This window comes from Lithobates pipiens, unplaced genomic scaffold (genome assembly GCF_037356315.1).
Source record: "Lithobates pipiens isolate NorthernLeopardFrog02 unplaced genomic scaffold, aLitPip1_a1.2 Scaffold_22, whole genome shotgun sequence".
In the NCBI taxonomy this organism is placed as follows: Eukaryota; Metazoa; Chordata; class Amphibia; order Anura; family Ranidae; genus Lithobates; species Lithobates pipiens.
In genome coordinates, this window is record NW_027507784.1 from 11,791,663 (window position 1) to 11,806,427 (window position 14,765).

Consider the following 14,765-nt stretch of genomic DNA (forward strand, 5'->3'; position numbering starts at 1 on the left):
TTTTTGCACCCCTTGACGAACAAAGAGACTTAGCTGACAGTTATAGGCTATACCAAATTCAGCACCACAATGTGTCCAATACTTCTAATCCTTTAGAAATTCCGCAAGCACTATGGGACTTCCTTCTAAACAAAAGCTCTAACTGTAGAAAGGGGATTTCACTTTTCTATAGACTAGCAAACCCTCTGTATCTGAACTCTAAACTGCCCTGCATGTTACACTGGGAAAGAGAAATGAGGAAGGAATACTCATTCTCGCAATGGCATACGGCACTAAAATATAACGGGAAATCCTCTGCTTGTATAGATCACTGGGATAATGCCCAGAAGATACTACACCGATGGTACCTAACTCCGCTACGCATCCACAAAATGCATACAGACACAGCCCCTCTGTGCTGGAGGAACTGCCAGCACATGGGGAATCTTCTTCATATACTATGGAGTTGTGAAATTATCACCCCTTATTGGAAGAAAATAGAATCCCTGCTCAGAGACATCACAAAGTCTAAGTGTAATCTTGACCCAGGTTTAGCTCTTCTTAGCCTCTCGATAGAGCAATTCCCCCCAGTGCTGCGAAAAATAGTGATTAATATTCTCTTTGCTGCCAGAATCTCACTGACAAGACATTGGAAGACCCCCACACCCCCTTCTTTAGAGGAGGTTATCACCAGAGTAAACAACATATACATTATGGAAAAGATGTTTGCATACAAAGAAGGGGCAATCCCGGGTTTCCATAAATACTGGGGGACCTGGAATTCCTCCAAATACGCCTCTCCACATCTGTGATCTAAGTCATAGATTTTCATAGTGAATTATATCTTGAAATTAGGTTGCCTAAATTCAAAATGCGTTTCATCCAACTACAGTGTAAGTATAGGTAAAACCAACCATCTTAGCCCAGGAGTAGTGCCCAAAGAGGAATCTATATCTCTGTTGTGTTGAAGTTCTTTTTTGTTTATTGTTTTCCCTATGCTTTATGAACAAGTTTTGTTGTACTAAGTGTTAAAACAAGTGAGCTGCGTACTTCCTGTGCTATCGCCCTTGACCCTCGGTAAGGTCAACGGATACTAATGCTCAGTTAATCCTACTCCAGAGCTAAGCCTGCTCACAGTGTGTACCCGTATGGGGTGACAGGCTAGGTCTACTAGTAGGCCATTTGAGGATTTCAACCTATAATAATTCTACTGGGATAATACTGTTTCTTTTTTTCTTCTCTTTGTGAGTATGTGGAACACTGCCTTAATTGTGTATGATAATGCTGCATATTTCTTTGTCAAATGTTGTATACTTGCTTCATACAAAACGAATAAAAAACTTTGGTTAAAAAAAAAAACTTCCACAGACGTTGTGTCCGATCCATGTCTATGCACTGCCTCCATCATCTGTGTCTCGTCTACTTTTATACTCATATCCTGTTCCCATTTTACTATGGCTGGAATACATTCTCTTATCTCTATATCTGATAGAATTTCATATACTCTTGACATACAGTGCTTTACTTTTACCTTGGAATTACAGAGTTTTTCTATTGGTGTTAAAGTATTCTCGTCCCTTATAGGTTTTGGAATTGAATTAACCACTTCAATACCGGGGGGCACTTAAACACCTTCCTGCCCAGACCAATTTTGAGCTTTCAGCGCTATCGCACTTTGAATGACAATTGCGCGGTCATGCTACACTGTACCCAAATGAAATTTTTATCATTTTTTTCCCACAAATAGAGCTTTCTTTTGGTGGTATTTGATCACCTCTACGGTTTTTATTTTTTGCGCTACAAATAAAAAAATACCGAAAATTTTGAAAAAAAAAATGTTTTTTTTTGTTTCAGTTTCAAAACTTTGTAAATAAGTACGTTTTCTCCTTCACTGATGGGCACTGATGGGGCTACACTGATGGGCACTGATAAGGCGGCACTGATGGGCACCAATGTGGCACCAATGAAGTGGCACTGATAGGCGGCACTGATGGGCGACACGGATGGGCGACACGGATGGGCGACACGGATGAACACTGATAGGTGGCACAAATTGGCACTGATAGCTGGCACAGATGGGCGGCACAGATGGGCGGCATGGGTGGGCATGGATAGGCGGCACAGATGGGCATGGATAGGCGGCGCAGGTGGGCACTCATAGACGGCACAGGTGGGCACTCATAGGCGGCACAGGTGGGCACTCATAGGCGGCAATGGTGTTATACTATAGTAATGGATGCCAATCAGTGCCAAACAATAATGCATGCCAATCAGTGATGCCCATTGTGGGCACTGATTGGCATCCATTATGGGCACTGATTGGCACCCATTGTGCTGACTGGCATCCCTGGTGGTCTAGGGAGGATTACCTTTTCCCTGGCGGTCTGGTGGCATCCCTGGTGGTCCAGTGTGGGCATCCTCGGGGGGGCTGTGCTGATAATCGATCAGCACAGACCCCCCCTGTCAGAGGAGCAGCCGATCGGCTCTCCTCTACTCGCATCTGACAGAAGCGAGTGAGGGAAAGCCGATCACCGGCTCTTCCCATTTACACTGTGATCAGCCGTGATTGGACACGGCTGATCACGTGGTAAAGAGTCTCCGTCGGAGACTCTTTACCGAGATCGTAGTTGCCGGGTGTCAGACTGACACCCCGCAACAACGATCGCCGCGATGCGCGCCCCCGGGGGTGCGCAGCGGCTCATAATCCTGATCACGTTATATGACGTCCGGTCAGGATTATGAAACCACTTTTCCGCCGTCAATTGCCTATAGGGCGGGTGGCAAGTGGTTAAAAAAATGCTGAAGCTGTAGGTATTCCCATTGTTTTAGATTTTGCCATCCGTACTTCTTTATTATTTCTTGTTTTGACATTAAGTGCCCTCCACAGGTGATATCTTTTAATTGTGCATTTTTCATTTGTTTACCTAATTGTGTGCCCCTTCCTGGAATAAAAAAATCTGTGCCCTCTAATGGAATTAGTGGGGAATTTTATACCCATTTATTTCTCCGATATAGTGCATCCCATAATTTAAGTGTCGTTAAAGTGATTCCATGTGCCTTATTGCTATCTATTCTAAATTTTGGCGGGATCCAAATATTTTTTTGTAATTGTGTACCTATAAGTGATTCTTCCATTTTTACCCACCTCTTTGTTGTGCCCACATTAGCCCACTCCACCAACCTTGCCAAAGTAATTGCAAGATAATATCTATAAGTGTCTGGTAGTGCCATCCCCCCGTTTTTTTTTTTCCTAGTTAATATATTATAATTTATCCTAGACTTTTTATTTTGCCATATAAAATTTAAAAAAAAGTGTTTTTATTACTTAAAAAAAAACTATTTGGAATATTAATCGGAAGCATTTGAAGTTTGTAGGTGATTTTAGGTAAAACCACCATTTTCAGCATATTAATTCTACCCATCCATGAGGTTGATCCCTTTTTTATTTTCCTTAATACTGTTTTAATTTCATTTACTAATGGAATATAATTAGCCTGATATAATTCCTGGGCCATTTTTGTTATTTTTATACCTAAGTATGTTATTTCTTTTTCGTCCCATGTAAAGGGAAATTCCTGCTGTAATATCTTTTCTTCTTTATTATCTAGGCCTATGTTCAATATGACTGTTTTTATGGGATTTATTTAAAAATTTGAGAGAGCACCGTATTCCTTTATTTCTTTTATTACATTGGGCAAGGACAAACGTGGGTTTGTTATATATAGGAGTATGTCGTCCGCATATGCCGCCACTTTATGATTTTCTCCCCCCATCTTAACCCCCCCTATATTCACGTTCGCACGGATCTTTGCCAATAGTGGCTCCAGAGCGATTCCATACAAAAGGGGGGAAAGCGGACATCCCTGTGTTGTTCCGTTTAGCATTTCAAATGTGGACGACATACTCCCATTTACTCCTATTCTAGCTGTTGGTTGTGTGTATAAGTTGTTTATCCATTTCAGCATCTTTGGACCCAAACCTATTTTGCGAAGAGTTTCTGTCATGAAACACCAATCTACTCTATCGAATGCCTTCTCAGCGTCAATCGATACTAATACCATTGGGGGCTTATTCTCCTTATCTTCACCTATAAGTAGCAAAGTTCTCAAGCTATTGTCTCGTCCCTCCCTCCCTGGGACAAATCCTACCTGATCCCCATTAATTAATTCCGGCATCAACTTTTTTATTCTGGTTGCCAATACCTTTGCATATAGTTTTGTGTCCACGTTCAACAATGCTATGGGCCGGTAATTAGAACAAATGGATTTATCCTTGCCTGGTTTTGGTATAACAACTATATTCGCCAATAGCGATTCTTGCCTCATACTCTCTTCCTCTCCCAGATTATTCCAATATTTACATAGCTCTGGTATCAATAGCTGCCGGAATTTCTTATAATACCTAATTGTAAAGCCATCTGGGCCTGGGCTTTTCCCATTTGATGTTTCCTTTATTGCTTTGTGTATTTCTTCTGGGGTAATAGGCTTGTCCAGGCTTTTGGCCATTTCTTCTGTTATTCTAGGTAGGTCTATTTCTCCTAGGTAATCTAGGATTTTGACTTTCCTATTCTCCTTCTGTTCTTTTGTCTCGGTACTTCTAATTGTATATAAGGCACTATAGTATGCTTTAAAAGCCTTTGCTATCTCTGATGTTTTAAATTTCAGTTCTCCGTGTTCATCTTTAATCTTTTCTATATAGTTTGAGGCTTTTTTTTCCCGCGCTAACCTGGCCAACTGTTTCCCTGTCTTATTTCCCCACAGGTATCTTTCTTTAGCTATGTTTTTAAACACTTTTCTTCTCTCCTGTTCTATCACATCGTTTAGTTGTGCACGCTTTTGGATAATCTCTTTATGTGTAGGTTGGGACTTTGACAAAGCATGCGATTTTGGAAGCAAAAAACAGAAGAGCAACAAAAATCAATAATATAAATTTATTAACTTATATATTAAATGTATAGCATAGGGCACAAAGATACACATTGTATGATCCATGATCCATCATAAATAGTAAATATATTGAAGTATTGTACATCAAAAACATCAAACATCACATTATCAGCTCCTGATGAGTGGCAATATAGCCACGAAACGCGTAGAGCTTCAAATACTACGAATTACATTTAAACATGCAGTTTTACTAAACTCTGGAATGTTTTTACTTAATTCTATTGATTTTTACTGTGTGCAATATGCCTATATACAAGGCCAATGCTTTTGATGTATCAACTGTGGGATTGATGTTTTTGATGTACAATACTTCAATATATTTACTATTTATGATGGATCATGGATCATACAATGTGTATCTTTGTGCCCTATGCTATACATTTAATATATAAGTTAATAAATTTATATTATTGATTTTTGTTGCTCTTCTGTTTTTTGCTTCCAAAATCGCATGCTTTGTCAAAGTCCCAACCTTTTCTTTTTACCGTGCCAATAGGGATGGAGGCTTTTCGGCCTCATTTAAAGTCCCAACATTTTTCTTGTAGTCTATATGACCCAGGGATGGAAGCATGCGATTTTTGGTGCAGCTCTTCAGCCAAACACATATAATTTAATGTGCTAGGCGTTTTTTTCCCTCTTTTTCCCTGCCCCCGTAAAACTGGAATGGGACTTGGGATAGGCCATTGGAGCACTTTGGCATGATACCTTCGCGCCAGACCTAGCTCCCTTTACTGCAACATAGCAGGGTATGGTCATGATCAAATTCTTCTTATGATAAATGCAGGTGCAACATTATATCTTTTTTTATACTCTGCTTAAATTGGGTCTGCTGTGGTGTGGGGCGCGGGCCCTACGGCTTTGCTTCCGTGGCTGGTGTTTTTCTTCTGATTATGGGAGCTGCGATGCGCACCGGGGCTCCCGCCCCTCCTCCCTGCTGGGGGAGTGGGCGGTTCCCCCGCTGCGCATCGACGTCACGCATCCGGCGTCACGTGGCTGATGTCATCACGTGGGCGCCGTGTATTTATCTGACGCCTTCCTGGGAGGGAGCTGGCGTTTGGCGTCGCTCGCTGGGGGGCTGACTCCCCCGGGGACAGGGTTGTCCCCCCCCTCCCTACCTGGATTGTCAGCGTGACGTTGGCGGCATCGTGTGACCGCGGTGAGGCACTAATTAACCTTTGGCACAAGATCATTGGACACCACTAGTATGGTGACTGTTGTTTCTGACACCCCTAGACACTTAGATGGCAATGAGCATTATGCCCTACACTTCCAGGTATTGCTCTTTAGCACACTTTTTTTGTGGTTTTTGTTTTCAACATTCCCTTGCTGTGTTTTTGTTGTTGACCCAGTTTATACCTATATTTTATTAACTATCCTATTCATCTTCACACGATGGAGTTCACCATTGTTGGAGCATTTCCATTGCTCCTAACATGTTTTCACCATCTTACATTCCCTAAATTTGTGCCGCACTTTTGTTAAGTCCACTCACCTCACATCCCAGTCACTCCAGACACCCCATTCTATCACACTTACACTCACATATTTAAGTATTCATCGTAGGGTGATGATCACTTTTGGTTTATATTTATGGTACACAGCCTCATCGCGATAACGCACGCTCTGTCTGCCTCAGCTCCCGTATCGGTTGACACTCCCGGCTACCTCCGTTGTCCGTGGCTGCGCCTCTTGCCATTCCATGACCCGTGAGTATGGGTACTCGTTCTGGATACATTGTTTCTGTTCCCTCCATTTTTTTCTCATTTATTATACAAACCTGACTAACTGTCGGCACACCATTTCTTGTCCCACAGATATTCATCACATTATCAGCTCCTGATGAGTGGCAATATAGCCACGAAACGCGTAGAGCTTCAAATACTACGAATTACATTTAAACATGCAGTTTTACTAAACTCTGGAATGTTTTTACTTAATTCTATTGATTTTTACTGTGTGCAATATGCCTATATACAAGGCCAATGCTTTTGATGTATCAACTGTGGGATTGATGTTTTTGATGTACAATACTTCAATATATTTACTATTTATGATGGATCATGGATCATACAATGTGTATCTTTGTGCCCTATGCTATACATTTAATATATAAGTTAATAAATTTATATTATTGATTTTTGTTGCTCTTCTGTTTTTTGCTTCCAAAATCGCATGCTTTGTCAAAGTCCCAACCTTTTCTTTTTACCGTGCCAATAGGGATGGAGGCTTTTCGGCCTCATTTAAAGTCCCAACATTTTTCTTGTAATCTCTTTATGTGTATTTTTGTCTAGTTGTTTCTTATGTTTTCTTTTCTAATTCCTGGAGTTCTTTTTTTAAGTTATTAAATCTCATTTCACTTTCTCATTTTTTTCCAGCACCTATAGAGATTAATTTGCCTCGTATTAGGGCTTTGGGTTGCTTTAGAAACTTCTGTTGTATCGTTTACTTTAAAATATTGTTCGATCGAGAGTGCGCATGCGCGGGACTTCCGGTTCGACACGCTGAACGGGAGCTCCGCACCGCTCTGGCCTTTCAGCCCTAATAGCAGCTTCCCCAGCCAGCGGGAACCCTCACCGCTATCACCACCGATCACCGGACAACACTGGGCGTTCGAACATATGACAAGAGGCCGTCTGAAAACGATCGCCAGCCGTCAGCTTCACTACGGCCTAGCCACCCCTGAGCCTTCTAAGATGGCAACCGCGCCTCTCCCATGCGGGAAAACGGACATTCAGGACAGCCATAGACCTTCAGCCTACCACCGCTGAAGTGAGTACTCACCAAGATCCCCTGGCTTCTCCAGCCTCCACCATATCCCTGCTGAACAGATCATTAGCAGGCTATTCTCACTCTCCTCAGATCAACACACCTAACAGCCTAGCAGATGCCTTGCTGGCCTCCCCCCAGCCTCTCCATCCACCTGACCTGGCCCAGCTATTGAACAGATTCTCAGAGATGTTAGCATCAGGACTGGCACAAAATGCTATGCAGATAACATCTTCTATTAAGGCAGATCTGCAGAGTCTAGGGGCTAGAATGGATATCATAGAACAGGCTGTGGGTGACTCGGCTGCACGCACTAATCAGAATACTAAATGTATACAATCCCTGCAGGAGCAACTAGATTCTGCTTTATCTAAAATAGAAGATTTGAAAAATAGAAGCAGAAGATATAACTTCCGCATCAGAGGAGTGCCTGAATCCACCACAGACATTCACAGCACAGTGAAGTCCTTCATTAAAGACATCATCCCGGACGTACCGGATCACAAGCTTCAACTGGACAGGGCCCACCGGGCTTTACAAGCCCCCCGCCAGGACGGGCTTCCCCGGGACATAGTGGTCAAGCCCCACTTCTATGGGATAAAGGAGGAAATTATGCAGCGGTCTCGTAATCGCGACAATCTCGCCATTCAGGGCAACACAATCCAAGTCTTCGTGGATATCTCTCCTACCACAATTCAAAAGAGAAGATCCCTCAGACCCCTCCTGGAGATTCTCAATCAAAATCTGATCAAATACAGATGGGCCTTTCCGTTTCGCCTGCAGTTCCAGTTTAAAGACAAACTGTACAGCTTTGCCAATTTTCAGGACGGGGAACGTCTTCTCCTGCATCTTGGGCTCATCTCACAAGATCTACGTCCCAACCAGTCGGAGAGCCGTGCAAACACATCCAAAAGACCCCCCCCCCCGAACAGTCCTCTGGCCCCCTTGTGGGTGAAGCAGCAGTCGAAGCGGCACCGTGACTCTGTACCCCCAAAGTGACTCCTTGGTCTTCTTGGCCTTTAGGCCTTTGACTTCTCCCCCTAGACTCCTGTTGAATCCCAGGAGGGGCTGACGGACTTCCCAGCTTCCCTCCGGTCCTTTTCAGGACCCTCCGCACTCACTTCCCCCCCTCCCCCAATTTTCCTGTACCTCCAGGCGTCCTCCGGGAGTCCTCGCACATCCGGCCGAGGCCTGTCCCGGTCTCTACACCCAGACCACCAGAAGAGTGTGCAGGTCCATCTACCCAGGGTAAGAATGTTTTTCTCTATCTTGATTCAATACTCTGATAACCATGGCTGATACACTATCCGCTAAGGCGACGCTCACGATAGCATCCCACAATACACAAGGACTGAACTCCCCGACTAAAAGACGTAAAGCCTTCCACAGTTACCACATTAGGGGCCTCAACATCGTTATGCTGCAAGAAACCCATTTCCCTAAAAGTTTCAACCCCACTTTTTTACACCGAAATTACCCCACCTTTTTCCTAGCCAACGCTGATGACAAGAAAAGGGGGGTCGCCATCCTTTTCTCCAAACATACTCCGTTTATCCATACCCAAACCATTAGAGATAGCGAAGGGAGGTTTATCCTGGTGAAAAAAGGCCATATTAACAATACCCTCTTCTCCTTCATTTCCTATTATGCCCCCAACAAAAACCAAGCACCCTTCTTCTCGTCAATGCTGACTACCCTATCCTCCCACCTGGAGGGTAAGGTAATCATGGGCGGAGACTCGAACATGGCGTTTGACCACCTCATGGACAAGACTTCCCATGGCAGTTCTCTTCTGAAACAGCCCCCCAAACAGAGCCTCCGGATTGCTAGACTTTTACACACACTAGGGATGATAGACTCTTGGAGGGAACTACATCCCACTTCCAAGGATTATACCCACTACTCAGCACCGCACAGGACATTCTCACACATAGACCACATTTTTGTTCACACGTCAGATATTCACTTCTTGTCCCAAGCTTACATTAGAGAGGTCCCATGGTCCGACCATTCCGTGATCTACATTAAGCTGGTGGGCTTTATGACTCCAGCGGGCCCCCCCCCCCAGTGGCGCCTTAAGGAGTCCCTCCTCGCTAACCAAGTCCACTGTACAATGCTCGAGAAAGAGCTAATGGATTTCTTTTACACCAATGATACTCCTGACGTCTCCCCGGGCACGCTGTGGGGGGCCCACAAGGCAGTCATGAGGGGTAAAATTATCCAATTAACTTCCCGTCTCAAGAGAGAAAAAAACCTAGACTTAGCCAACCTAGAACAGGACTTCCAAGCCCTGAGTGCAGCACACAAGAAAAACCCCTCACCCACTTCCCTAGCCAAAATGGATACCGCCAGAATTGCCCTAAACATGGCCCTGACTTCAAGTGCTGAAAGCCATCTAAAATGGGTTAGTGGCAGATTCTATCTTCACTCTGAAAAAATTGGCCCCCAGCTAGCAGCTAGGCTCTCCCCTCGGCACAGAGTTCACGCACTCCCCAAAGTCAAATCCCTATCCGGCTCCTTGACCCAAAATCCTAAACAAATCCTAGAGGCCTTCAATGCGTTCTACTCCAAACTTTATTCTGACCCCAACCCCGCCAGCTCGCAACAGATCGAAGCCTTCCTGGACGGGATCCCCCTCCCAAAAATCTCAGACTCCCACAGAGATCTCCTCTATATCAGAGGAAGAAGCCAGAGGAGTCATTAAAGAGCTCAAAATTGGCTCGGCCCCTGGTCCTGACGGTTTCTCGACTAAATACTACTAAACTTTCATAGATGTCCTGGCTCCTTATATGGCCCAGTTTTTCAACTCCCTTAACAAAAACTCGCCACTGGACTCGACAGCCAACCTGGCTTACATATCAGTGATCTCTAAGCCTGATAAAGACCTAAGCCTGGTGAGCAACTACAGACCTATATCCCTAATTAACAATGACCTAAAAATAATGACAAAGAATTTATCAAATAGACTGGGTTCCTTCATAGGCTCCTATGTCCATAAAGACCAGGCAGGCTTCATTCCAGGACGACAGGGACCGGACCAGATAAGGAGAGCTATCGACATCATCCCCCTTCTTCAGTCTAGATGGGATGGCGGTCCTCCCCAGGAAGGTTATCTGCTATCTATTGACCTCCAAAAGGCCTTTGATACCGTCACCTGGCCCTACTTATTTCACACTCTGGAGCAGTGGAGTTTTGGCCACAAATTCATCAACAATCTATCAGCCCTATATTCCCAGCCCAGAGCCCAGATTAGACTCCAAGGCCACCTCTCAGACTCTTTTCCCATCACCAAGGGAACCAGGCAGGGATGCCCCTTATCCCCCCTCTTATTCGCTATAGCCATAGAAACCCTGGCAATCTCCTTCAGAACACACCCAGATATCCATGGCGTGAAGTGCGGCCCCTCCATACATAAATGTGCATTATTCGCGGACGATGTCCTTCTTTTCATCACCTCCCCACTCATCTCCACCCCTAATATCCTACAGATGCTCCGCAAGTTCGGGCAGGTCTCTGGTCTGCAAGTCAATATGTCCAAGTCGGTGGCGCTAAACATCACTACCAATCCCAGCTTGGTTGACAGACTCCGGACCCAGTTCCCTTTTTCGTGGAACTCTACGTCCATCCCGTACTTGGGAGTTCACCTAACCTCAAATATAGGCCAACTATACAAGCGTAACTATGTTTAATAAATTAAAGGCGGACCTGGACCAATGGTCCCTTTACAAGCTCTCCTGGATAGGTAGGGTTAACGCCATTAAAATGACCTTGCTACCACGAATATTATACCTATTCCGATCCCTTCCCATTTCGGTACCCAAATCTCACATCAACAGTCTCCACTCCTCGATAGTCCACTTTGTATGGGGAAGAACAATTGTGCGGTCGTGCGGCGTGGCTCCCAAACAAAATTTACGTATTTTTTTTCTCCACAAATAGAGCTTTCTTTTGGTGGTATTTGATCACCTCTGCGGTTTTTAGTTTTTGTGCTATAAACAAAAATAGAGCGACAATTTTGAAAAAAATATATTATTTTTTACTTTTTGTTATAATAAATATCCCCCAAAAATATATAAAAAAAACAGTTTTTCCCCTTAGTTTAGTTTTACGTATTCTTCTACATATTTTTTGTAAAAATTTTTTGCAATAAGCGATTATTGATTGGTTTGCGCAAAAGTTATAGCGTTTACAAAATAGGGGATAGTTTTATGGCGTTTTTTTTTTTATTATTATTATTATAGTAATGGTGGCGATCAGCGATTTTTACTGTGACTGCGACATTATAGCGGACACATCGGACATTTTTGACACATTTTTGGGACCATTGTCATTTATACAGCAATCAGTGCTATATAAATGCACTGATTCCTGTGTAAATGACACTGGCAGTGAAGGGGTTAACCAGGGGGTGGTAGTCTAGGGGTTAAGTGTTCCTAGGGGACTAACTGTGGGGGGCTGGGCTGTGTGTTAGTGAACACTGATCTCTGCTCCAATCACAGGAAACAGAGATCAGGGTCACTTGTTGCTAGGCAGAATGGGGAGATACTGTTTACAACAGCATCTCCCCGTTCAGCCTCCACCGTGAGAAGATCGAGTCCGCGGGACCCGCGACTGGACTCACGGGGTCCCGACCGGCACAAGAGCGCGCCGCTGGAGGCACGTACGCGATGGCAGGGCGGCATATAAAAATGGACGTACCTGTACGCCGATATGCCTGCCCGTGCCATTCTGCCGACGTACATCGGCATGCGTCGGTCGGGAACTGGTTAAAAATTGAGTGCTCACATATTGCTGGTGCTTCCAGTGCACCAGAATTTAACAGACGTGAGTGTTACATGTTCCCCCAAAAGCCACATACACCGCTATCTTCCCACAGACTACTTTATCCTCATAAGGGTCCCTTCACCATCCTCGCCCCTCCCCTACGCGTGTCGACACAGGGTCACGTGTCCTTCCACAAGGGAATTCTACTCAGTATTAGCCCTTGTACACACGGTTGGACATTCACAAGGACGGAAAATGTCCGATTGGACCGCGTTGTCAGATAATCCGACCATGTGTGGGCTCCACTGGACTGTTTCCTGTCAGAATATCCGACCAACAAAGTTTTAGAGCAGGGCTATAAACTTTTCCGACAACATGATCCGATCGGACTTTGTCCGATCATGTGTAGAGAATTCCGATCGGACAAAGTTCCACGCATGCTCAGATCAAATTCCTAGACCAAAGCTATTGGCTACTAGCCTGAACATCGTAACAAAATAACGTCATCACGTTCAGAACGATCAGATTTTCCGACAATTTTGTCCGACCGTGTGTATGCAACAGTTTCAGACAAAATCCGTCGGACAAAATCCAACGGATTTGGTTGTCAGAATGTCCGACCGTGCCCATCAGTTTACACTTCGCCACACCCACTGCAAGTCTGATTTCAATTGACATGTGACGATTTGTAATAAAAAAACGAATTTCAGGTAACTGCACCAGATGGACTGAGCAATGATTTAATGACTGTTGAGAATAAAAGCATAGCTAGATAGATTTAATCTTCCATCTTTCTTCCTTCTTTTTATTCAGGTCAAGCCAAACACAACAGCCAAGACACAGAGCATTAAGCAGCACCTTCCAGAGAAAGGGAATCTTCCAATAAAAATCCTGGATATTCTGTTGATGGGCATGAGAACAGAATAACACCAGACCAAGGGCACACCTGGGATATGATCTCCATGTATAAATACATAAGTGGGGGATATGATCTCCATGTATAAATACATAAGGGGGGATATGATCTCCATGTATAAATACATAAGGGGGATATGATCTCCATGTATAAACACATAAGGGGGGATATGATCTCCATGTATAAATGCATAAGTGGGGGTATGATCTCCATGTATAAATATATAAGGGGGGATGTGATCTCCATGTATAATACATAAGGGGGGATATGATCTCCATGTATAAATGCATAAGGGGGGATATGATCTCCATGTATAAATGCATACGTGGGGGTATGATCTCCATGTATAAATACATAAGGGGGGGATATGATCTCCATGTATAAATACATAAGGGGGGGATATGATCTCCATGTATAAATACATAAGGGGGATATGATCTCCATGTATAAATACATAAGTGGGGGTATGATCTCCATGTATAAATACATAAGGGGGGGATATGATCTCCATGTATAAATACATAAGGGGGGATATGATCTCCATGTATAAATACATAAAGGGGGATATGATCTCCATGTATAAATACATAAGTGGGGGTATGATCTCCATGTATAAATACATAAGGGGGGGATATGATCTCCATGTATAAATACATAAGGGGGGGATATGATCTCCATGTATAAATACATAAGGGGGGGATATGATCTCCATGTATAAATACATAAGGGGGATATGATCTCTGTAAGGGTAGGGAGAGTCACCCTTTAAGCTTATGCTAGAAATATGTAGGGAGCTTCATGAGTAAAAAAGCATATTTGCTTGTAAGTATTCACAATGGTTCTTGTTTTGCAGACTTCTGCAAGTCTGCAAAACACAGGATGCATTTGTGGTTAAAAGCTAAGCTTTAGAATTTTTATAGGACGTAAGAAATATTCATAAGGTGGTTTTATATGTGTTAAAATAGATAAATTCTTAAGGTCATTTATATAAATATATGTCTGTATGTCTGGAAATCTTATATCAGAATTCCCCTAAAAAAGTCCGCTAACTGTATGACACACTAGAATGTCAATGCCGTTTGATTGGTGAATGTCTTGTCATATCCTTATTGGTTGATAACACAATGTTTTGAATCATAAAAGACTGGTAAACGAAAAATTAAAGTGTGTGTATTCAGAATCAAACCAGTGTGTGTCTGGTCCTTTTTGAATAACCACCCCGATCGATTGAAGAGAGTTTTTCCAGTGAAAGTCCAGCTCGAGCAAGGAAGACCACATAGGGGCACTCCTTACAATCTCCATGTATAAATACATAAGGGGGGATATGATCTCCATGTATAAATACATAAGGGGGGATATGATCTCCATGTATAAATACATAAGGGGGGATATGA

General features: G+C 43.5%; 1 protein-coding gene across 1 annotated transcript in view; it reads left to right on the top strand.

Annotated features, from left to right (window-relative positions):
- The window catches only part of LOC144000374 (uncharacterized), a 57,791-nt gene extending 44,309 nt beyond the window's left edge, over positions 1–13,482 (top strand). Inside the window, exon 7 of the mRNA XM_077494176.1 lies at positions 13,269–13,482. Within this exon, the coding sequence (XP_077350302.1) occupies positions 13,269–13,306 (38 nt within the window). The 3' untranslated portion in view covers positions 13,307–13,482. The remainder of the gene's footprint in view (positions 1–13,268) is intronic.
- Positions 13,483–14,765: the final 1,283 nt, after the last annotated feature.